The sequence below is a fragment of the Rhodnius prolixus genome, unplaced genomic scaffold (assembly GCF_049639745.1).
Source record: "Rhodnius prolixus isolate KJV_2025 unplaced genomic scaffold, Rpr scaffold_11, whole genome shotgun sequence".
In the NCBI taxonomy this organism is placed as follows: domain Eukaryota; kingdom Metazoa; phylum Arthropoda; class Insecta; order Hemiptera; family Reduviidae; genus Rhodnius; species Rhodnius prolixus.
In genome coordinates, this window is record NW_027411625.1 from 2,067,749 (window position 1) to 2,093,557 (window position 25,809).

Genomic DNA, 25,809 nt, shown 5'->3' on the forward strand with positions numbered 1-25,809 from the left:
TTCGGTTTACTCTTAATTATTATCGGCTGAAGATTGTTTCATCAGCTATCCACTGCTTGACGCTACAGTTCAATGCATTGCAAAAGTTTTTTTACTTTCATTTTAGTCTTCTCTATTAATGGGTTGTGCTATTCCTGTAGAACTATTGGTACTTAAGTATATCAAGACAAAGCTTTCTTTAAAAGAACCAATACTTATAAGTTCTATTAAAGCTAAAAAATAGAAATAAATAATTATAGAAGAATTAATGAACACTGATACTAACACAAAATTCAAAAAATACCGGTTATTTTTAATTATTTAGGGATTATTTGCCTCAAGACTTTTGACTAGGTCCTGAAAACTTTTCAACAATAAATTTTAATTCAATACCAATACATATTAAAAGTTTCAATAATAAAATCGTGTCTGAAGAAAATTCTGCCACACCATTTTCGTTTGTAAGTGGTAGGGACCAATTATATCACTATAAGGACACTTCAAAAGGTAAGCATCTACCCTATAAGTGTCCTTCACCGCAATAGCTGGGGCAAAGCTAACCCGCATTGGGGTAACGTGTTTGATTGCCAGTCTTGGGTGAGGATTTTATTTTATGTGTTCATATAAGAAATATCGTTAAGTAGGCTGCATGCGCCTAAAAGTTGTTCCATTGGAGAAAATAGTCATTACTTTTTTAAAATTATTTATTTCCTTTTTTAATTTTAAAAATATTGCAAATAACAAAATGCTATCGTTCGAAACAAGTAGTAAACATCTTTCAGTATCAGATTGCTTTGCTGATGAAAACGTCTACTTTTTGCAAGTTTATGATATCAAACTTTCGAAATAAATTTTTGAGTTCCTTGAGTACGATGAAATTGTGTTTTGAGCGTTGTTTGAGTTAAATTGCAGATTATTTTTCTTGTGATTACAGTCAATTAGTTATCGACAATACTACTATAGTTACGAGAAATTTCCAATATTAAAATTCATTTTATGCATTATTCATAAATTAGGAATGACGTAAGTTTAAAAATGTTAATTATCATTTTAAAAAAAAATAAGCATAAGTACTTCACGATTGTCTTTAATAATTTCCAAAGGTTCTAACTCCTAGGAGCAATTTTCGAGAAGGTGAACAATCCTTTAGTAAAACTGAGGTTGGGGAATTTTATTCAACTCGATTTTAGCAAGCATTTAGCCCCCTTTAATAACTATAAAATAGAATGTCGCACCCTACAGAAGAGTAGCATGGACAATAGTAAAAAGGTTTTAGACTAAAATCCCAACTTACCGACCAAAAGCGTCACACTATGTTGTTCTAACTAAAGCATAACGGACTCTATAAATATGGCATATACCAATTTTAGACTTATAATAATCGCTGTAAGTGAAAGTCGTGTGAGGGTTTCGTACCAGATTTTAAAAAAATTAAATTCCACAATTGGTGGAATCTGGATTTTTTTAATATAAGGAAAAGGTAATAATTGAAAACACAGTAAATTTTAAAAAGACCATTATTCAGCTGACAAATCTGAACATAAGACGATAAATGTTTACTTTTTGCACTAGGTAATTGTAATATCTCCGGTTGTTAGCAACCAAACATTAAAAACTTGCGAGGCAATTTTGGTGGAGACCAGCCTGACAGAGAGCAAGGCACAGTTAAATGATTTATCAAAATATTTGCGATTTATTGGCAGTTCCTGAATTCATTGATTAATTTTAAACATGCAGTTGGCTTCGATAGCCGAGAGGTTAGAGGCGAGGCCCGCACAGCTTAACTTTACTGTGGTACTGGGTTCAATTCCCGGTCTAGGCCTTGGATTTTAATGAATGTTAAATATGAGAACTTCATAGTCATGTTTGCTAGTCACCTCCGTCCGCAACTTCTAATTTGGTAGTTGGACGTAAACCCCACCTGAAAAAATAGGCATTATTTTACTTCTTTTTTTTAAACATGCAGTTGTGCAAGATCTTTTTTCTAGTGATAGCAAAATTGCAGTTTTCACACTTCTGAATTTCAACTTATATTCTATTAATTTACTGTGACAATTGTGAGTAATGCTTAAATTTTATTTTTTATTTTGGCGTTCGGAGCAGAACGAAGACAAGAAGAACTACGCTTAGCTAGGAAAGTAACATTCTACCTTAATATATCTCTAGAAATGACTGGTAGGCATAAAATCAACGGTAAAAGAGAATAGAAACTTCTAAAGTTATATTTGCGAAACAAAGTATCAAGAACTGTATCTTTCGCGATCGTGACGATTAGTTTTTAAAGCAAATGGTACGCTCGCTGTGTATGTATATGTACATAACTTAAAAAGTACTTCGATTATTGCTACTAAGAAACCCCTGACAATAAAGTATTAAAATTGGCCAATCGAAAATGCCGATTTGCTGAGATGATTTTTTTGTTTGGTAGGATTTGCTCAAAAGCGGCTCTAAAGCCGTTCACCAATATAGTTTTGCAAATGGGCACATTTTATCATCACAAATTGTTGATACACTCCGACCTAAGATGTATTGTGGCTCTCTAATGTGCTAGCGTTTGTGCTGTGTGAATGAGATAATAAACTAGAGTTTGCCTGTGGATGCGTTAAACCCAAAAAGTTTCACAGAAGTCCAATGTGAGTTCTGTATGAGTTTAGGTTGGTTTAGTAGACTGGAATATACTAGCCAAGACACGAAGATCTCTGAAGAAGCTGCTATCTCGCATCTCCTATGGGAATATGTATCATCGCGTCTTTAGTGGTGAACGAGATGCTTCGTTCCGTAAAACAAGGGAACCGATTCATTTCATGGATTTTCTCCGTCATATCAAAAAGTCGATGCTGTACTCAGTACTTTTTAATAAGGTGGGATTTTGACCATAAATTTATAAATCTTATATGAACTACAGTGTTTTAGTTTTTTTTATTTATTTATGTGTTAATACATCATATGCATTTTTTTGTATGTATGTATCCATTGGTTGTTCCATTTGCTTTATTTGAATTGAGTAATACAGTGTGGAATCAAGAAACAACAATCAAGTCAATTGAAAATTTAAAAAAATATGGACTAATGTGGAATCCAATTCTGGCTAAATGGGTTTAATATTACCAAGAAAAGCTAAACTGGACAAGAGGGACAACGCGTTACAGGAGTATCTAGAAGACCTCGATGGCAAGTCGAACCTGCTTCCCAGGGGGATGTCTTGACGAAATTTCAGCAGAAATAAAAAGCGATTAACCTAAGAGAAGTGATGACATTTGACTTTTTACCTATTGTGATGAACTCTTACTGAAAGAACTGAGTGCGTCGGTTTTTAAAGATGTGAGCTGGGAAGAAATGCCAAAACATTAACGCCTGTGTTATCTTAGATTTAATTTTTAATAAGCAATAAATTCCTACCTTCATCAGGAATTGTTTCATCCATTTTGTTACTTCTAATTTGGTCAAAAGTGTTTTTAGAGTTCTTCATTTCAGAACTTGTTCAACAGAGAATATTTCACAGTCTGTTGTAATAAAATTATTCTGAAATAAAACCAATAATTTGAAAAAAATTCAAAGTAGCAGAAAATACAATTTCAAAACTAATTAGTATAAAATAACTTACTTTTAAATGAGTCCAGGATTTCAAATTGAAGTTGATAAATATCTTTTAAGAATACCGTCTGAACACTGCAATATGTATACAAATGTATTCACAGAAGTACACCAAATCCACTTATTTGAAATTCATTTATTTTTATTTTATCAGTTTACTTAACCCAAATAATCTAACTATATAAATTCAAAGTAAACAATCAGTGATAACGAGAAATAAAACAAAATGAATGTGGCAATATATTAAGTACAAAATGGATTAGTTACAAAATTAACCGACTGATTTCACTCTAGATAGATAACCTTCTTAATCTTACTACCACAATAGCAAAAGTATTAAAAAATCGATGTTTCCAGTTGTTTTTTATCGATTTCTTGGCATAAATGAAGTAAAATAGTAATTGACAAGTTTTTCAGTACAGAAGGAGGAACAAGCATTTAGTATAAAATATAAAATAATGGTTTTTCTCGCTCTTCTAAAAGAACATATTGAGATCGGGTTTATTTGACGCACAATAATGAAACACCTACCCAAATTTATATGAAAAGAATCTATTGAATACAGTTCAAACTGGAAACACCCATAACCTTTCCTCTTTCTATATTTTTTCTTGCTTGCCGAAAGAGAAAAAGTATCCCAATCATCCTACCAGGCTCTGCTTGGAGCATGACTGGGAACCCTTTATAAGTGACCCTGGAACCGAGGATTGAGTGCGTTACAGGCTTGACCATTCAGACACCAAAAGGATTCATCTGGTTAATAAATGGCTTGTGACTCGGGAGCTTGTATCTGAGAAAATGAGACCCTCATTTTCTCGGACATCCAAGTTGCGCTAAACAGCTTGCAAAATTACCTCTTCCATTGTTTAAGAAGGCAGGGAATGGAGGAGACAGCTTTCCCGGTGTAATAATATAGACTGTAAGTGAGTAGCCGGTTCGTATTAACATCATGGGTAATGAAATGCTAATCAGCTCAGTATGATTGGAGCATCCGCTATGTCTCTGAAGATTTCTAGTTACTCTTACGTCTATTTATTTATTAAAATTGCTGCAATGTGTTCCATTTCTAAAAATAATTTGTGGTTTCCTTTGTCTATAATTCAAGGATTGGTGATATTGAAAGTATATCTGAGTTTTGATGAATGTTTCTTGTTTATCCCTCTCAGGTAATGCATTCTTTTATCCAAGGTGTGAAGATCGACCAATCGTTGCAAGTAGGGTGTAGGGTGCAAAAAAACCGTAGTTCTAAGGGATTCCTTTTAGTCCTCTAGTATTTAACCCGTCCACATTTTATATTAGCAGTCATATACAACCGTAATCACAAACGTAAATATTAATCTTAAACAAAGTCAGTTATTTCTTTTCATGGTGTACTTCTTGAACTCAGTTCAATTGTATTTTATTCAGTATTACCAATTGTAGTCAGTATTTTATTTTTATTTTAGTCAGAATTAAAAATTCTAAAAGCTAAACGTGGTTAAGGTGAAATCCAAGATGTCCTTGTCCAACCGAGCGTTAAAAAATGTAATAGCGATGATAAGGATCAGTAACAAGATAGGGTAGTAAGATAAATAGGTAATAAAATAAAATAATGGAAAGAAAGAAGGATAGGTTCAGGGCGGGCATCTTGTGAGGTGGTTTTTCAAACAGACTAAAAACAAAAACAAAAAAATGGAACCACTCTGCAATAAGCATAGCTCCTTCTGACAGCCACTTGTTTGGTCCAGATTTCTTTTTTCTTATGGCTTCACTTTCTATGCAGGAAACACGCAAACAGATTAAGTGATAATTTGAATATTAAAAGAAAAAAAGTATCATAAAAGGTAATAAGATATTCTTCTTTAAAGAAAAAGTGTTTGATTTGTGGTTGATGTTACTATTGATTTATTTCATAAAATGACAGCTTTCTTTGAGGCATGTATTCAGAATAAACAAAGTGAAGAATGAAAAGGCAGAACAAGAAAAAAGAGATTGAATCATTTATAACAAATGTTAAAACAATTTTTTTTTTTCTGTAAATTTATATTTTATTTACAATGTACCTACACTTAACAAAAATAATTTAATGTTCGAACAAAATTAATATTTTTTTTCCAATTTCTTCTTTTAGTTTATAATTTTTTTTTTTTCAACATATAAAAGACCTTATAGAACTCGTAAAAAAATGATGTCCTGGCTATTAAACTTCTTCTAAATAAAATTTATAATTTATATTTGTAACAAGTATTATTTCACCTTCAATATATTTATACTCTGCAAAAATTTATATTATAATTTGTTCTTTCTTGTATTCCAAGAAACTTAAACTTCAAGCGTCAGGGATTGCACTTATATCCATTATGAAGCATTTTATTAATTAATTTTATAATTAATACAGACAAAAAACGCATAAGATGAAAAAACGTAGACAACTACTTAAAAACTAAAAATAATTATAATAAAAAAAACTTCGCTATTCTACAAATAGTTTTATAACTTTAAAATAAAATAAATAATTGATTTTCATAGTACTTTTTTCTTGTCATTAACATAATAATAATAAACAAAAATATCACACAAAGACCCTATTAAGGGCAACTACCTTGTATGAGGGCTAATAATGCGCTCTACCTTGTAGCGGGTTATAAAGTTGTGCAACAATTTTAGGTTTGCTTTAATACATGCACTTAAAATTGTGAGTGACTACTATGTAAATCCATTTTTGATGATAATACTAAAAACGATCCTTTAATAGAGCCGATAACAATTGAAATTGTGTGAATAAGCACTCTAAGATCAGAAGAAACTCATGATCTGGATATCCTGAGATAGAAGACAGAGAAAGAATCAGAAGGTGTTGTTCAATGTAGGAAATGAAACTTTTGTAAGTGTTGGCGAAGCTATTTCAGCTTTTCGATTAATATTTATGAAAATATAACCTTAAAGGTCTTAGTAACAATGGCGTGTTCGCTCGAAGAATGCACTTATAAAGAACAGTATTCTGTGATCCAATTTTTACATTCGGAAAGTTTACGTCAGTAATTTTCTCTCTCATGAAAAAACAGTACGCAGTAGTTGCTGGAACCGAAAAGAGTTTTAGCACATGGGTCGAAAAATACAAAAGTAGCCAAAAGCGTAGAATACCGCTCCCTGAGTGCCCAGGATCGATTTTCTGAAATTTTTACTAAGAGAGATGCACTTTTAACAGCCTTTACTACTCAGACATGATTGATAACAAAGTCAAGCATGCGCTGATGAAGAAATGTCCGGAATGGCAGAGGAAAGGAAAGGCGTGCTTTTTCTTTAAGACGACGCTCGACCTCAAACGGTACAATTGGTTCAACGAAAGTAGCTTTGCGTGGCATCAAATTCAACAGCAACGAAGAGGTAAATAAAAAGGGACAAAGCTGACTTCAAGATTGAGATCAAGAATTCTTTGTTGAAAGGATAAGAAATCTCGTAAGAAGTTGGGACAAGTGCATATAACTTTATGGGGATTACGTGGAAAATAAACAAAAAATTGTATTGATATTAGAAACAATTTTTTTTTGTTTGTCTGTTTATTTATTTAATGACCTTCACATATCGGTGATAAATATATTCATTTAGCTGATACAGCTCTGTGGAAAGAAGCTTGATGATTACGCTAAACTAGCCCCCCCACAAAGCGCGGTCCAGCCAAGAGTAGCTAAGTCTGGTTACTAATGCTACGGATTAGCGCTTAGGAATCCCAGAGACTTCAATCCTCTGGGCTAAAGAAATAATGACAATTTTTAATTTCCAAATTTTCACACAAAGAATTAATGAACTTGCCTGAAAACACCATTGTTAGGCCTTATTAAACAAAAAACTGTTGCACAACTCAAAACTGTCTTACACTGCGCCTAGCCCTTAGAATAAATAAGAATACATTTTGTTTTTGTTTTTTTCTTCTTTGAAAATAAGGAGGTAGACTTATATATTTGTATTGTTTCATATTTTGAACAATATATTCAGCGTAGTGATTATATCGATTAAGCAAGCATGCCTCATGTAAAAAATAATTGAAATCAAAATTTTGAGCATCATAATAATCAACTTTACAACATGTAAAATAACACTAAAAATCCAAATTGACACTCGATAATGCCCCACAAAACATTAACACAGGTGGAAAGAGGATTCACCTGATAATTCAGTTTCTGCTCTTCATAAACTAATAAATATAAATATATAAATAAATATAATTCGAAGTCAGGGGCGGATGTTCGTGTACATATTATGAAACGTGAATTTGTAAGTGGTGATCTCCACTTCGAATCCCGCGTGTAACTACTTTTTGATGGTTAGGAAAAAATACAAAAGTTGTGCTTCCGCCCCCGAACATAACACTCAATTTGGTAGTTTGACATTAGGCTCCGTTTTTTAAATAGGCGATTAATTATTTAAATTGAAGTCAGTGGCACAGGGAGAAATTAGACTATAAGAGCGAAAGCTACTTTATTATTTTGAGAAAAAAAAAAATGATTTATTGCTTTGAAAGTTGGTTATCTACTGATTTTTCAATTTTACACGATACATATTAGGAGTGTTGACTTAATTTAAGGCAGTGCATTTAATTTCTTTCTTTACGTTACTGCCACTGACGAAGTCAGTTAAATCTAACATTCTTAGGCCCCATGCAAGCTTTGACATTTCAAAGCCATTGCTAGTGGTTCGGTACAGTGGTTTTAAGGTATTTACCACTTTAAAAGCGGTGTTGAGCACCACCAGTGGCAGTTAGCCACATTGGACCACAATATTCTTCAAAACTCATCTCTTCTCTTCTCAGTTACTGAGAATCAAAAAGTATAATGTCAACAGAGTACGAAGCTGCTGTTACTAACACTTCTCCAAAATTATTTACTTAAAACAATGACCCGGAGGCGCCTTGTAAAAATGAAACCAAGGCTTATGGCAACATCTACAATTCTAATCATAATTTTTCATTATAAAAACAAACACCATTTATTAGACATAGCATCAGGTTACAAAACATGCAAAACTACTATATTCAGTTAACGCACTAGTCATCAAATTTGGTTCAATAGAATGAAAATCTGTTTAAAGCATATATTCTGCCTCCTCATTTCTCAGTTTAAGCACAAAATCCAAAAACTTATGTAATTAAGAGAAACCAAAGCTGCTCAGTGCCAGAGATCTAAGCTCCTTCCAGTTACCATCTTTCCCCGTCAGTTTAAGCGATACAAATGGAATCAATATTTTAGAGAAATTTAACGTTAACATGATTAGAATAGTTTTCAAATAGATTACTAATTTTTATTAGCACTAAAAACTGTTTCAAATTTATTTCCGAAAGAAAATAGAAAATTTAAATTTAATCCGCTATTCAGAAATGACCGTGAAGATAAAAGCTTTACTGTATTACCATTAAAGATTCAAAAAATGAGGTAACTGCACGGATTAAGCTTCTATTTTTTTTTTTTTAAGTTTTTTTGAAACAATGCTAGTAGTATGCAAGAAGTTTATTGACCTAAAAACTCAAGTAGTGGTGCAGTAACCAAATTGAAATGCTTACAGAAAGCTGGGTGGTGGAAAATTAAGAAAGAAATAATTAAGTAAAGAATGAATTGATTAACATTTAGGAAACTTAGTTTTTTGTATTTTAAATCAAATTTTTTTTATGCACCAAAACTTTCGAAGCAATTTTTAAAAACCCATTGTTTTCCTTAATTAAATATTTTGAGTTTTATTTATTGATTATGACAGACTGCTTTCTTTCGGTGATCAGACTCACAGAGATGAGAGATGGTCGAGTAGCAGACGCTGAATGGATGCTCTTCAAAGAAGCTGTTACTGCCAGCGTACAAAATGAGGCTAGGAGTATGTGGACCATTTTTACCAATTGTAATCACATTGTTTTTAATCACAAATCTATTAATACTTTTTTAATTTCAGCATGAGCATTTTACACTATAATGAGCGAGAAACAAAATTTACTCTACTTTAGGATCTTTTAGATAGAAATACTAATTTTTTTATACTACAGTTGGATAATTAAAACAAAATCTGTTAGTATTCACTTCATTACTTAAGAGTTACTACACTTATCATTTCCATAAAGTGGTTAAAAAGATGAAGCTGTGATAGGAATATGCGATCTGTGGGAAGAGGATACATTTTTTCAATTTCAAAAAACCGGTTTAAATCTGATGAGACTGTAATAAAAAATAACCATGACGTAAGTCGTAAAGATATTCAAAGTTATTCAAACATGAGTCATATTTAGAAGGACCCGTTGGTTCTTACCGTTGTAGGTAAGAAATTTTACGGAACCTCTAGGGCATTGAGGTTATACATATTTTGCTTTTATATTTGTGATAATTTTTGACCTCTGCTCTTGTTTACGGGCTGATTAGCTTCTGCAAACTACTTCGAAGATAGGATGCACAATGACTCCGCCAGACTCTGGAAGCTGGTTGTGATGGGTAGGAATCTTGGATTTATAAGCTCTGGTGAATAAACAGATGTAATAAGATGTAACACCCAGCCATTTTCAGTAACTCTATTTTAGGTCTGGCAGCGAAAATATGAATTACAAATATATTAAATAAAAAATAATAATAATAAAAAAAAATCAGCTCCTTTTTTGACCAATATAAAAACTGTGTAAACTTATACCCGCCCAACGCTCAGATCATTACGAAACACTAAAAAATTAGGCTGTAATATTCATTGAAAATTAATGGGAAGAAATTAATAAATTTCCTCCAATAAAACAAAAACTTATTTTACAATATTGAAAAAAAAAATCTGTGCATTTATAATCTTTTAATTTCAACAGTATAATAAATAATATCGTTCACCCTCCAAATTAAAAATTGATATCAAGTTAAAATTATAATAGTCTATAAAATTCTATTCACACATATTCAGATCACTTGAGTGAAAATTTAGTGAATTAGCTGTTAGGATTTCTGTGATAATCTCAATACTTTATTAAGAAATCGTTTAAAAAAGTAAGGAGAAACTTTATTAGTTTCGGGTAACGTCCATTTTCAGAATGTCTTAATTCAGCAGTACGATTTTAAAGGCTTTGGAATTGTATAATCAAAATAAAAATATTTAAGTAAAATTCTTTAATCGTATCTTAACAGTTGAAAATGGGTTCAGTTTTATGAACAGGTCTAGCCATCATTTGGCCTTTTTTTAAAAAAAAGCTAAGGTGTAGGCTGGCTGTTTGATGACTTCAAAACCCATTCACACACGACTGATGCTTCCAAACACAATATTTTAACCATTTCTGGACTCTGTAGAGGGTAATACATACGTATTATAAATTTTTTTAAATAGTTGTTCAACTTCGGGTCTTTTAGAAAAACAGAGTGCCTTACATTGTATTATTAAATTTACGACACTGATATGTTCAGCTACTAGAACTAGGCTTGCTCAGAATGAAATAGAAGTAAAAGAAATCAGCGTATTGCTAAGCGATCGTTTCAAAAGATTAAATAGTGGTGATACAACTGAAGAAAGAAACGCAATTTCAGGGCGGCCATCATGTGGCGTTAAAAATCCTTTAGGGAAGATGTTGAGGCAACGCCAACAACTAATCTTACTCTTGCTCCAGATCTAGCCATAGTTAATTGTGCAGTATGAACTTATACCTCACTAGCTCTCCAGGAGAATAACGATTACCTACTGTTTAAAATTAAAATATATATATATATATGTATGTGTGTGTGTGTGAAAAGATGAATGACACCTCAGAAGTGGATTTACTGGAAAATTCTCGCCCATTTTAGATGGCTCAATAGCTGGTTTGAAGTTAAAGGAAACCCGCATTGACTTCCGTTGGTACAGAGCTATTTGAAAAGAAGTTCAGCTTATGCGTAATCTGGAAATTTTAAGGATTATTTAATAATGAATTCCAACGGACTTCAGCTAATGAAGGGCAGGCTAGCTAAGGAGTATCAGACACTCGATCATATTGTTTACTTAAATGTTAAAAAACTTAATACGAGCACACTTTACGCAGAATTTAGAGATATTTATAACAGAAAAGATAGGGAAAAAATGGAAATGCCTGGGAGGACTTCTTCCTGCTGTCTGTCACGTTGGCCAGTCCAACGCGTCTTTGTTTTTGAATGCATTTTCGTTTTAACTTGAAATTAAAGGTAGTCAGTTACTGTAACGAAAGGTAGGGCCGGGCGTTATAAGAAATAGAGCGGATATGGTGGTTTTGACAATTTCTCTTATTCCTACTGTTTATATGTAATTCTATTATATTTTATAATTCTAATTTATTCACTCACATTTATAATTTTACTTAAAACTAAACGTAAAAGTGTACACCATGTAAATATAGTTATGGTTTGTTACAACTCATTATTACGTGGCCAATATCACATTGCGCCTTATGACTTCTTCCCTTTCTTGAAATTGTACAATCAAAAGAACTTGACTCACAGATTCCCTACGCCAAGCAAACCTCAAACCAGTTGAACATAAAAGAACGAGTTCTATGGAAGGCCTAGCTTGAAGAATTGACGAGAAGCTCCCGGGTAGACAACCAGAAGATCGAAAGCAAGCAATTCTGTGCACACTGCTGCGCTGATAGGCAAGGAGCACAAATTTAAGTGATCAGCAGGAAATGGCAATACGGGCAACCTTGTTGTTTTTCAATTTTTTATTATTATTATTTTACCAATTGGCAGCAAATTTTTCGAAAATAATAATATCAAGGTATAACAACAATATCAATAGCACCATTCTGATTCATAACAAAATTTTTTCACAGAAAATAATTATTTCACAGGAAAACAATTGCTCTTCTGATATGTATGAATAGATTTTTTAAGAGCTAAATAAAAGGAAATAATCTTACAAATTCACTATATACTCTCAAATAACAACAAAAAAAAATTAACTGAAAATTCTTTATAGGGTGATGTAGACATATTACAGATAAAATTGATCTTGTATTTCTGTTTTTTTTTTTTCTTCTTCATTCCTTTTAAAGTTTTATAAAAATAATGAATCAAAATACAAAAATACAAAAAATAAATCATAAAAAAAAGGGCTACCAAAATTGTGTTTAAAGACTAAATTTTCAAAAAACATAATGAAATCTAAATTATCAGGTAGGCCACTTTACCAAAGTTTTTTTATAATTAACAAACACCAGTACTGTAACAGAGGTTGATCTTAAGAATTAAGGTAACGGAACACAACGCTGAAAGTTGAACCAAACTTGAAAAATATTTAATAAAAAAAAAATAAATTAATTAAAATAATAGTAAAACCTTTCAAGGCAATTTTTTCATAGTTCATGGCGGATTTGGTCAATCAATTTCTGTTTGATCACAGAATTATCCGTCGCTCACAACATCTTCAATGTCAGGTACAGGTGCTTTTCAGGCACTTTTTTTCAAGTATCTAAAACAAAAAAGTTATAAATATCACAGAAATTTTTCTAAAATAGCACTCAAGTAAAAATACTCAAATATACAAAAATACTCTTTGCCCCCTTAAATCAGTCAAAATTAACTTTTCCCGAAATGTTTTTTAAAAAATAATGACAGCATATATGTAAAAAATATGCACTATCAAATACACATAAAATTCAAAAATAAAAACTGGTATACTAACTCACACTAGTTAACTTTACTACTATCTTTTCTAACTCACAAATTTCGAACATTTGAGTCATATTGAATTATTACTAACATACAATTTGGAAAACCGCACATTACACTGAAATGTACAGGAAAACTTACAGGAAAGCCTCACCCCAGAAACTATCTAAAAACAAATATTTTTAGAAAAATATATCTTAAATAGATTATTACACATTTATTAGCATCAAATCCTTATTTATAACTTAACTTGAAATAAATCATAAAATGTTGGCAGAAAAGTACATGTTCTCGCTGCATAATACCATAATAGAATTTCATCACATTTTGCAACATCTCGAAACAAGCACACTTTAATTCGTTGGCAAGAATACCTACAGATCGTCATGATTAAGAATTGTTTTCTGGATCACTAAAATTTTCACAGTTGGTCATTAGGTGACCCACTGCTTTAGAGCCTAACCATTTCCCTCTCAAAAAAGAAGTGCTCCTACCAAACACATACATACACACACACACACACACACACACACACACACACACACACAAGCGCGTGTTTCCTCTCATAGTAATGCGAGAGAAAATAAAAATCAGGATTTTATAGAGATCGCGGAAAAATCAAATAAAAAATTCAGTAAATACGCAATTTCATTGTATTGTAATTTAAAAATAAAATTATTTTACAAAAAAAAAAAAAAGAAAAGAAAATTGATTCTAAAAAGAGGAATTTTATTAATGTTCTCATTTTGCTACGGAGAAAAATCCGATACAAATTAATGAATAATGATCCCAAAATACAGATCACTGTATAGGTAAATTTATCGCTTACATAAGTAGCCCTAAGTAGCCCACTGGTCTAATATTTTATGATCAGAATCAGAAAAGGAGATAGAAATCGATTACGGGGATGATGTTGTTTATTGGGATGAAGAAGCTAGGAATCCCTATAAAGCTGATTCTGTTTGTTGGAGTAATCATAAATAGCACTAACTACCGCATTAGTTACGTTCGAAACCACTGCCAACAGAAAAGAATCTTATAATGATGTATTACCAAGTACCGTCTTCATTTAACATTTCAAAAAATTATAAAGGATTACGAGTAGGTGTTCCTGGTCATATATTTTGAAATTTAGATCATATTAATATTACGAAGAAGTTAGAACAGGGCAGTAAACTCTGAAATCGTGTTCATGGGAAATTCTAACTTCATCTCTCCCCCACAACCCCGTAATGAATTTTCACGAAAAATGTTACAGTTACTTTATTAATAACCTAATAAAGTCGCGGGATTGTTATCTTAAGTGCCGACGACTACTCTAAACTTCACTAAAGAGCCTGGGAGAGTTGTTTCATCACTTGGTTCAAGGGTGTGAGGAGTCTTCTCAGGCCCAACAGGGAGGCTCAATAAATTTATTTGATCCCAGTCAAACTATCCAGATAAAATCTTTTATGTTCAGTGGTTTCCTAAAAAAATCCAGTGAAAACTAAATTTGTGCACAAAAACGTACACTTTCATATGAGGTTTGAGAAAAGTTAAAAAAACCAATTAAATACCTTTAGTTGAGGATTATATCATCTACGTTGGCAAATGCGGAAGAACCTAATCCAGACCTTGACATCAACTGGACTAGCTCCTTAGCATGAGCTACGGCCACTTCTAAGGGCGGCTTCCGGGCAAGATTACTAGATTCTGTAACAGATGAAGATATATTACAGTGTTAAACGTAAATACATATTTCTCATTTCACCCAAAAAGAGGTCAAATCTCTGATATCCAGTATGCTGTTCAATCACTTTCGAGCAACACTGGGAGCCAACCAGGTGTTCAACCAAAACATTGAATTTAATACATACAATACAAGGATAAAGACCCTCCCTCAAGCTTCACATATACAATTTATGTAACTTCTTATAAATATATGTAAATGATACTGATAAGTATATTTTTATTGGCACACTTAGATCCAAAAAGTTTAGATAAAAGCAGAGGAGATGTCCTAACGAAATTAAAAAAATCTAGCAATTGAATTCGTTAAATCGCCTTTCCAGTTAACTGATTTTCGGCAAACTTTGTGTACCAAAATGCTTCAAATCTATCTTGATACTAGTGTGAAACCAAAGTAGGAGTTGTTTTTAATACTAGAACGTACTTTTACTGTTTACGTACCATTCTCTCTTTGTGTCTTTCTAAAAATACCTCCTCTCTTGAGCTCTCTCTAGAAAATAATATACAAATGTCTCTTCCTAAAACCTTTTCACTTCAAGTACAATAAAACTTAGTCTACCCAGATTATGCGGACTCTAGTTTGATATGGGTATTGTAACAAATGCCCATGAAGCCTTTTGGTTCATAGCTTCTTTCGTGACATTGTCTAGAATAATGCACACTATTGTTACAGTGCTTAAATTTCTTGTCTTATTGTTCCTTTTTCTTCAAAGTAAGCCTAGCCTCTTTCTTTTACTTACTTCCTTGAAGCTGCCGTATTTAGAGGATCACTTCTTTCATTTCCTACATTTTCCTTTAATATTTCCATAAATTTCGATCTTTTCTTTAAACTGAGCAAATGTTGAAGTCTGCAACACTGCCTTGCTTTGACTCCATCATTAACGTATTACACAATCGTTTAAAAATCGATGAATACTTATCAACCTACTCCAAGATGATCATTAAGTATTCACCAACACTTTCTTCTTGCTTTGTTTTTCTGTAAATAAGCTGTTTGTATGTATCGACAATTATCTTCCAAAAATTATCAATTCTTTCAGATCAAGTAATTATATTAAGATTACAAATGTAAAATTTCTAAATTTGTTATGTTTATAAATTACCTAGTATTGCAGAATTCAACTGGGCACAAACCGTTTCACGTTGTACTGGATCCAACTGCCACCCTACAGGGCTGCTCCATGGATTTGAATACGCCAATAAACTGAATGCATCCTATCATCAAAATGAAAAAAAATAATTAAATTTTAAAAGAAGTGGTCTCTGAGAAAGGAGTGAGTTAGAGAGGTGCGAGCTCGAAGCGGAGCCTCGACATAGGAGTCGGTCCAGGCCTGAGAAGCATAAGACAAGCTCTGAGGAACTGCTGCTGTTAGTTGGCTTCCCTTTCCCTAACTGCGATTAGTCAGTTTAACTTATCGGCCAGAAGGCCCTTCTTTTTTATTTTAAATGTTTAATTTGAATTTCGCCTAAAACTAATAAACGGGCCAGTGACCCTGTAATGTTTTCCTGGTGTTTCAGGTAACCTTCCTCTCCGCCCCTTTTAAAAAACATATAAAATAAAATATCTTAAATGTGTCATGCATAATGAAATAAATTCTATACGCCATATAATGGAGATCTATTAGCATATTTCAAATATTTTTTCACAAACGTTATTTCTAAACGGGACGGATGGTAGTGTAAAAGCATACTGCATCTAAAAGTTAAGGCTTAATATTACCAGATTCAGTGAGCTGTTAAACTTCAGTTAGTTCGAAAGGGCGATTTTAAAAAGTTTTCCGCGATTAATTGAAAATCAATTCTACAAGTTTTTTCTTATTTGGCGCAGTCACAGAAATTATTATCAAAGGGCTAAGAAAGAGGACTGCTTTAGAATTTTTAAAATGTACAGTTTTACCAGCTAATACAATTTTAATGAGGGTTAGAAATGTAGCTAAAACGCTGAGTTTGAAGGAAGTTGTTTGACTAAAAGTGAGAATCTTTCGAACGATTTTTTGTAAGCACCAACATTCAGATATCACACATCACTTCTGTTTAAAATTCTTCACTTGAAACCAATATATAAGCCAACCAGCGTTTAGTAAAAAGTCAAAGTTTAAAGAAAAAGTTAAAGTCAGAATCTTGATAATTAAAGGAAGTGAAAGACGTGTGATTGGTTACATCAGAAATTTCTTTTTGTTAAAAACTGTACCTGCAGCATCTTTTTATTTGTTTCGTTATTTCCATATTCATGGAACAGTTGTTGACTGTAATTGTAAAGTTCCCGACCGAATTCTAGCATTCTCTCTACTGCTGGTCTGTTCCCACCACATAACTTTTTGTTTCCAGAATACTGTCCTAAAAGAGATTAGCTATTAGTAATTTACTTTTAAATAAAATATTTATCGAGGGAGAGACCTCGAAGTTTCTTAAAACACCATTCCATTTACAATCAAACGTACCTGTATTGACAGATTCGTCAATGAACCCATTAGGCATTCCATTAGAGTAACCATTTTTTTCTTCTGTCTCCATGGCCTCATCTTTGGAAGATGCTTTTGTCATTCCATTCATTTCACTAAAAATTCAATAATTATTAATTTCATTGAAATAAAAATTGTCAAAGCATTCAGGTACTTAAGGCAATTTCATCCTCTAATAACAGTGTTGTGAGGATGGAGATGAAAGAATTGCAGAAGGTAAAAGATTTTTCTGGGCACTGTAGCCCATGTATGTACATGTTTATCTAGAGCATTAAACATAAGATTTTACTGGCCAAATCGTAATTTGTGATTCGGAAAGAAACTATTAATCAAAGCGGACGAAAGAAAGTTCGCAGGTGGGAAAGGAAAGAAATAAATGGGATTTTAGGACCTGCAAGGAAGCGAGTTAGCTATAAAGTCAAGACGAACGGAAAAGTTGTAGGACCTTTCAGTGAGTCATATGTAGTAGCCACTACAAAAGTCTGCCAGATTACGATGGCCGGGACATTTGTATCGAATGGGGGAGACGAGAAATACAGTAAAACTTTATATGGACACCATAGCCGCAAAAAAAGATGAGGAACAGGCCCGACTCAATTATTAAAGGATAAGCAGAGGACTATTTGGAAGCCCATTGTTTGCAGAGATGGAAAACGTTGATAAGGGATTGAGATAGGTGGAGAGCTGTGGTGACTGAGACGCAAGCTCTTCATACTTTTTTTTTTTTAAGCGCATCAACAGCTGAGGTTATTAGCGCTCGGAGCTTTTTTCAGTGCACTGCCGGCCTCCGGACAGTGTTCTCTCGTTACAGACAACACTGTCCATCACCGGACAGTGAGCTGTAAGAAGCTCCTAGGAAGAGAAAATCTAAGGGTTAACAGCTGGATTCGAACCCGGGACCTCCGCGTGGGAATCGAGTACGCTAACCACATAGCTAATCCCTCCCCTTTTACATAGACTGTTATTTTTTACTTTATTAGCGCTGACATTGGTAATGTTTTCAATTCATTATCACCTATTTGGAGGGTTTAAAAAAAAAAGTATCTACTTCGTTACAGCGAGAAAGGGAAACTTACCTTAAAAATGTATAATACTGTTTGTTTGGCCAGAGCTGCAGAAGCTACATTATTTTCGCTATTAAATTTAATTGTTTAATAATCCGACTCTAAAAGTCTTTCTTTAATACCTCTAATCTGGAGTGAAACACATTGCACAGGCATTTTTATTTGGTACTTGAACCAATGAGAGTTCTTATTAATCACTTCCTGACAACTTGCAGTTAGAATTATTTAATAAAATAAGAGTATAATTTTTCTAATTATTCAAATCTTTGTAAGCCACAAGCCTATTGTAGCAAAACAAGCAACAGCTCAGGATACATTAAAATGTACAACTTGCTTAAGATTAGTACTTGGAAATTTTTTAATAAATTTTTCATGCCAAAGTTACTTTCGATACCTTCTCGCTAAAATGACTGGTTGACTAACAGTATGGCGTTAAATGAAATTTAAAAATCTTTTAATGATTGCAATATCTAATGAGTTGCCCGTTAAGGGCTAGTTCATTTCTGGTATTCCCCCTTCCAAAATATGATTATCTTTTATTTATCCACATTGACAGTATTCAGCCAAATGATTAATCATAACCTGTATTTTAAATTGGTGTGCGATCAATACAACTACATCACATCATCAGCTAAAGCACAAATTTACTGTCACTACTCCATCTTTTTCTATTGCATCATATACAATATTTACAAACAAGGAAAGCAGCAGCAACGATAATAAACAAATCTGAGTTGGAAAACTATTACTTAGACCAATTACTAAATCACACATATGATTGCTTTTTTAAATAGCCCTTGCAACAAATAAATTTTGTGGAGCAACCCACATTACACAGCTTGAAATGAAAATGATTTTTAACAGGACAGTCAAATCTATCAAGATAAAATGTAAAAAGAAAAGCGCAAACCTGAATGGTTTTGTGGACTGAATAACAGAAGTATGACCAATGTGTCTATTTGACTGATAGTCCGCTGTGTCATTTCCATTAACCATTTCTATAAATTGACGGCATTTAAGCATAAAATGAAGATTTGGCCTCTCTTCGAGAAGTCCAGGATAAAGATGAGACGTGAGCTCGATAGCTTCTCCCATTCTTCCAGCCAATACAAGTTTTAAAATTTCTGTAAAAAGTTGACCATATGAATAAAATTAAATTTTTACTTGAAATATCAGTTCCAAAAGTAATTTCATCAGGCCTTGGCACTTAAGGAGAGTTCTACTCCAACCTTACAAGAAAGCACTTGAAAACTTATTAAAAGTAAAGTAAACAGTAAATCGCCTATTTTTTCAGGCGGGGCCTAACGTCCATCTGCCAATTAGGTATCGTGGACGGAGGCGACTAGCAAACATACTTTACTGTAAATTTCTTTTATTAACCATTAAATAAAATCCAAGGCCTAAGACCGGGAATCGAACCCAGTACCACAATACATATTAGCTTTACTGGTCTCGCCTCTAACCGCTCGGCTACCGTGGCGCCTGAAAACTTATTACGTACACACTCTTAACATACTACATGAAAATTCAGTAAAAGAAAAAAAAATAAAAACCTCGACTTCTACCAAAAACTTATAAGGTGGCAACGGGATTCATATCAGTATATTTAACTTACTCTGTCGATTTTTAATTGAAGTTATGCCTTCGGTAAATTCCATTCCTGTGCCAGCGGCAAACGCTTCAGCAGTGGCACAATATCCATGATGAACTAAATATGATGAAACCAATCTGGACAGAAATTATTTAAATTACTAAATTCAGAGAATTAACCAAATTATAATGAAAAAACACTTGCGTGGGAGCTCTCACACATTTCCCTCACTTCAATAATCGAGATTCCAATTTCTCAATCTTCTTTAAACTTCGAATTTTTAATATAATAAGTTGGCGTAGGTCCACAGTAATGAAACGATACTTTTGATGAAAGCGTAACGCCTCTGAGAGGGAGAGAGTGTGAGTGAGTGAGTTCAGATATACATAGACTTTAAGGAGCTAGTTCAAATTAAATTAACTCTTCACAGTTCCACTACTCTCGAATTATTATTTTTTTTATCATCCTCTTTGGAAGTAATTCATCTGACGAATCAAAAATCTGCGGCTTGCTGGGCGTAAGATGATTTGGGATTCTTCGGCATCTTCTGTAAACAATGCCAGCTGCATGTTGAATGCACCAAATTCAGAAAGTTTTCTGGTTCAAAGCAAGGATCTGCTTTTACAGCTGTCGACAGAATCTAAACTAAGAAGAAGGCGTAGACGGAGCTTACTCTTCCAGATATAATCACTCCTTTTTTTATAGGCGCCTGGAGCTTTTTTCAATGCACTACCGGCCTCCAAAAAGTGTTCTCTCGTTCCGAAGAACACTGTCCCATCGTCGGACAGTAAGCTGTAAAAAGCTCCTAGGAACAATCCTTTCTCTAATCACTAAATAATCCCTTCCTTTTCTAATCACTCTTATTATTATTATTTTTTTTTTCAGCTCAGGGATTCCCCACACTATTTCATTAATTTTCTAAAGCGATGTAAAGCACACGATTTTTAGATTCAACGCGAACAAAATTTTGATAAGCATGGTTAGTAAACTCAATAAAGTGTAGTTCAGGATTCAAGAAAAAAATACTACATTGGCATCTACTACTTGTGGCAATGTCACTTCGAAACTTTCAGTTACAGGTTGAAAATTCCTCATACAAGAAGAGAAAGTACAGAATACAATTCATCAAAATTACGAATTAAAAACACTAACCTATGTAATATACGTTGGTGCTCTGTATAATTTTCCGGAAATGGAAAATTATCTATGGTAGCCTTTGTACGTGCTTTTAACTCTTTCATCATATCCTCTATGTCAAAAACAAATGGTGCTTGGCCAAAATTAGCATCTACTACCTCTCCTGGTGTCTGTAAGCCGACTGTTGGGTAAAGATTACTCTGTAATAAATTCAAATGAAGAAAGATATATACACTTATATCAGTAAAGCAATAGATAAAGTAAACCGTAATGTTTTTAGAAGTAAATTAGCAACATTAATTGAAATTACCGGCAAATCGGTAAATGCGATTCCCAGATTATGACCATTTTTAGTATAGAAACATGTGTTGTCAATCAGATTGACTCCACATCCGATAACATCCCCCGTAGTAAATGTTGGGCCGTAGGGAAGCCCTGTCCCTGAAGAACAAAAAGAGTGACCATCGTCTCCGTGATATCCGTAAGAATGCTTATCCCATCCTATTTTAAAAAAAAAGTAAAGCCAATTCATTAAAAAGAAAAATCTAGCATAAAAAATACTAATTTTTATCACTTACTTTATTTTATTTAATAACATTCTAATTAACAATTAGTATATTTGCAAAAATTAAATAGTTCGTTATCTAATTCGGTTTAAAAAACAGGGTACTGTTTTGTATTGTTTTCTTCATTCTACTCCCGTCCTGAGAAGCCATCCACGACGTGCCGCCCATACTTCTAGACATCCTATGCAGTCACCTCCTGTATCCCAAGTAAAGGGTAGGAGAATGAACCACACGATCCTAGAAGGTGAAAGTATTTTTGCAGGAAATCGTGGCCTGTTTACCACTGTATCGTTCAAGTATGCTTGGCAGAACCAACAGATCAAATTTGCACCTCCAGATTTTTATATAGAAATTTTATAGTCTTTATATTTTTATTTTTTATATTTTTTTGATAGTCAATGAAAGTTGAGTGTGAATGTCTAATAATAGCAACAACAGTTTACACCATCGGTTTGTCTTGTTTATTAGTATAGAGTGTGAATCCTAGGTGTTTTTTAGTCTACAAACAGTCCTGAATTCTGTATTAGGTTTAATGCAGTGAAAATCTTAAAGTAACGGGGGATATACGTAGATGTCTACTGGGAAAATAAATATTATTTTTAGGATTGATGATCTTTTCAAAAACAAACGAAAAGTCAAAACTAAATTACCTGGTAATCTGTTCATATTAACACCTTGGGCGGACAGCCCTATACCCATATAGCCATCTCTTCCTTTGCTCACAATCTTCACTTCAAAATAATACAGCCCACAGGATGCAGGGATTGGATGTGTTGCTCGGACACTGGCTGCATCTTTATGCGTTTTACCATGACCTGAGAAGTATATGTACACCAACAAATTATATTAATTCTTTAAACAAAATTCATAAAATAATAAAGTTGTCAATAACAATTATTAGGGATGGGCTCAGTGGTTAGAGCTGTCAGGATTCCAACCCAAAGATCCTGGGTTAGAATGCAGCTGCTGGCCCTTAGATTTTTTCTTCTGACGAGCTTCTTGCAGCTCACTATCCGGTGATTGACAGAGTTATCTGTAACGAGAGGACACTGTTCAGAGGCCAGCAGCGCACTAAAAAAAGCTCCAGGCCAATAAACTCAGATGTTAAATAAAAAAAGAAGAAAAAAAGCTTATACTCCATTCTCATTGTGCTATGTAAACTAAATGTCAAATTTCAACTATGCCATTTTCCATTTTTGATAACGCTGACGAAACACAGACCATTTTGAAAAAAAACAAAAAAACAGCTTTCGTCTTCAGGGGTCCTCAAACCTATATTTCCTTGAACACTAAGAATTTAAAATTTTTAAATTGACAGTACATCTTGGTATCAACAAACAAAAAATGTAGGTGATTTTTATTCAAAAAACAGAATATTTTTAATAGGAACAAAAATAATCTATTGATAACTTTTATGCAGTAATAATTTATTAACCAACTCGTATTGATTAGAAAGTAAAAATGTTTAAAAAAAACGCTGGGCTGGGCTGGGCCTTGCACGTAAAACAGAAAATCTCCTTCATACCATTTATAAATATATAAATATATATCAAGCAAACCAGGTGTACCGTTTTAGGCAGTCGAATAAAGACAATTGTCAAAAGTAGTGCACGTTTTGGCCCCAGACAACCATTTCAACTAGTAACAACGGTTAAACATCCAATTTTGTCATCAATAATTTGTTGTTTTCCCACAAATGATATTTAAAAGTCAATTAACACAAAATAGAAATATTAGAAGTTTATCAAAAATCTGTAAGTTCGAACATTGTAGTATTAAAGGACGAAAAAATGTTAGTTGTTTCACACTACATGTATGGAAAAAAAAAATTGTAAAGTACATAAAATTAATTCAAAAATTATTAGATCACTCAAAATTGAATTCAACATATAAATTTAACCTGAACTGGTAAAAACATTTTAATTATTAAGACATAAAAATAAAGCTTTATGATAGATAAACAATGTTTTGTAAGATTTAAGACCAGAGAAATTATTTCTAAAACAACCTGTATTTTGGCTTTACGTTTTTGATTAACATTTTGTACTTTTTCAGGAGCTTCTGAAAATGTTCTGACAACAGAAATTATATAATATATTATATTAGGAATGCTCAAAGAAAGTAGTTAAATTATAAGAACTAATCAAAAGCTATAAATCTTACGGAGACTTCATCTTACATACATAAATAGAAGAAGATACCTTCCTTATGACCCAAAGATCTCACCGTTAACATAACATTAAAAAGAATAATTTATAACATTAATAAAAAAGTCAGAGACCTTTTTTATACCCTTATTCAACTGTCCTATCGGACAGTTTAAACAATAACAGTAAGTAGAATATTTGCGTCAGTAAAAACTATCACCTCTTTCATAATGTTAAAATTGTAATTAAAATGTAACAGATATAAGAATCTTTTACTACTTATTAGAGAAATTAGAAAAATTGTTAGCATTTATAATTTCCCTTTGAGTTAAGAAGCCTGTTTCTCCCATTTCTCCAATTCAGTGACTATAGCAGGGCTTCCTATTTGTTTACACTCTGACTGTAACTTAATTTACACCACTAAAAAATATAAAGCGAACTTCCTAATATGGTGTTCCACGTTTTGTTTATTAATATAGAGATTTGACAGAAGAGAAGAGTTGAAGGGGGAGATGAGATCACTAACCAGCAGACAGTAGCATGGTCACATTTCCTTTAACAGGGGCATCAATTTCCTTGGAAAAGTCTGGAATTTGGAAATAGCAATGGCGTACTAATAGCTGCTTTATCTTTGACTAAGTACTTTAATGCAAAATAAAGGTTAGCTTCCTGCCAAGAATAAATCTGAGGTAAAAGAGGTAGTCTGTGGCACGCTCCACTACCCAGAATGGTGTGGCAATACAATGTATTGCACTTCAAGAAGAGTACATCTCCAGTTTTGTTAGATTATTTCTAATTTTCCACTAGTTCAAAACATCTCTATGGCTGCTATTGCTATTGTTAATTGTGATGGTCTGATCTCCGAGAGCAAGTGCACTCGATGTCCTTTGCGAACAAGGTCATCTTGAGGCATATCAACGAGTTAGAAAATAGTTAAAAGAATTGGTCCAAATACTGATCCGCGGGGAACTCCAGCAGATATATCCCAAAGTTTGGTTAACGAGGAATTAAAATAAATGCAGAATTTTCTGTTATCTAAATAAGAGTAAATAATTTTTTAATTATGTAAGAAGTAAAATATTCATAGTACTTGATCTGTCAATACAATTTATATCAAAAGGTGTCAAAACGTCATTTGCATGCAACATTAAAACCTTTTGTCACATCATCTACAACTGGTAAATTGGGCTGTTCTGGATAAGCAGACCTGGACCCAATAGCACATCCTTAATTATGTAATTAGACATTTGGGTCCAAAATTGAGTAAAAATCATGATCAATAATACCAAATTAAAAATTTGTAATAACCACTAAAAGAGAATTTTTTTTTAAATATTGAACCAATTTTTGACTTTCAATACTGTTTATTTTAAAATAAATTGTTTCGTTATCTAGTCCCATAAAATCTTGTCTTTTACTTTAGCACCATTATCTGCAAACCATTACTTAACTCATTTCTAACGTCAAAACTTTTTAACATGTTTCTATTAAGGAGTACAACAGTAAAATAAAAAGTAGTGAAATAAATGATCGTTCAAATACTTTCTCTTGTAACAGTCGAAAAAAGAGCAATTTCATAATTTAGGGCTAGACAATTTTACAAACATCCAGAATAATATTTTTCCTTAATTCTGATAAGAAGAAAAATATACATTAAGTTTATGTTTTTTGAACATGGTGCAAAATTTAAAGTTACCTTTACCTTTGTAGTGGACTCTTAGGTTACCGTTGCTTAGCCCTATGTAATTGAACTTATCCTTTGGACTCCATGATCTTGGTAAGGGCGACTCATCTTCATTTACCATCGGATATAATAACTTTAAACGATCACTTATACCATTGCTCTCTTCCATTTCTTCAACTGTATCAAGGGTCGACGCCATTTCAACACCTGACAACCTGACTGCCAGACAGAACAGACTGTTCAACTCTGGTTGACAAGTGA

At 32.9% G+C, this 25,809-nt stretch overlaps 1 protein-coding gene across 3 annotated transcripts; it reads right to left on the reverse strand.

Annotated features, from left to right (window-relative positions):
- Positions 1-1,480: 1,480 nt before the first annotated feature.
- Positions 1,481-25,805, reverse strand: LOC141459253 (ran-binding protein 9-like). 3 transcript variants are annotated; one of them, XM_074138092.1, is made up of 13 exons: positions 25,561-25,805; positions 22,368-22,532; positions 21,462-21,652; positions 21,167-21,351; positions 20,039-20,151; positions 19,334-19,547; positions 17,339-17,454; positions 17,089-17,234; positions 16,001-16,112; positions 14,726-14,861; positions 3,584-12,969; positions 3,379-3,501; positions 1,481-1,900 (listed from the first exon to the last, which is right to left on the reverse strand). In XM_074138092.1, exons 1-10 carry the CDS (start codon positions 25,745-25,747, stop codon positions 14,728-14,730), a joined length of 1,563 nt encoding a protein of 520 aa, XP_073994193.1. In that variant the 5' UTR covers positions 25,748-25,805; the 3' UTR covers positions 1,481-1,900; positions 3,379-3,501; positions 3,584-12,969; positions 14,726-14,727. The 3 variants fall into 3 exon arrangements, with proteins under 3 accessions (XP_073994193.1, XP_073994195.1, XP_073994194.1); XM_074138094.1 differs by having other exon boundaries at positions 25,567-25,804; XM_074138093.1 differs by lacking the exons at positions 1,481-1,900; positions 3,379-3,501; positions 3,584-12,969 and having other exon boundaries at positions 14,720-14,861.
- Between the last annotated feature and the right edge of the window lie 4 nt (positions 25,806-25,809).

What these genes read in the sequence shown, in the direction of transcription:
- LOC141459253 (XM_074138092.1), bottom strand. Translation starts at nt 25,747, where the DNA reads ATGGCGTCGACCCTTGATACAGTTGAAGAAATGGAAGAGAGCAATGGT. An exon ending in TAATATGAACAGATTACCAG is followed by an intron (nt 21,653 to 22,367) that starts GTAATTTAGTTT and finishes TTTTTAAAATAG; the next exon opens with GATGGGATAAGCATTCTTAC. An exon ending in CAGTCCACAAAACCATTCAG is followed by an intron (nt 17,455 to 19,333) that starts GTTTGCGCTTTT and finishes TTGAATTTTTAG; the next exon opens with TGAAATGAATGGAATGACAA.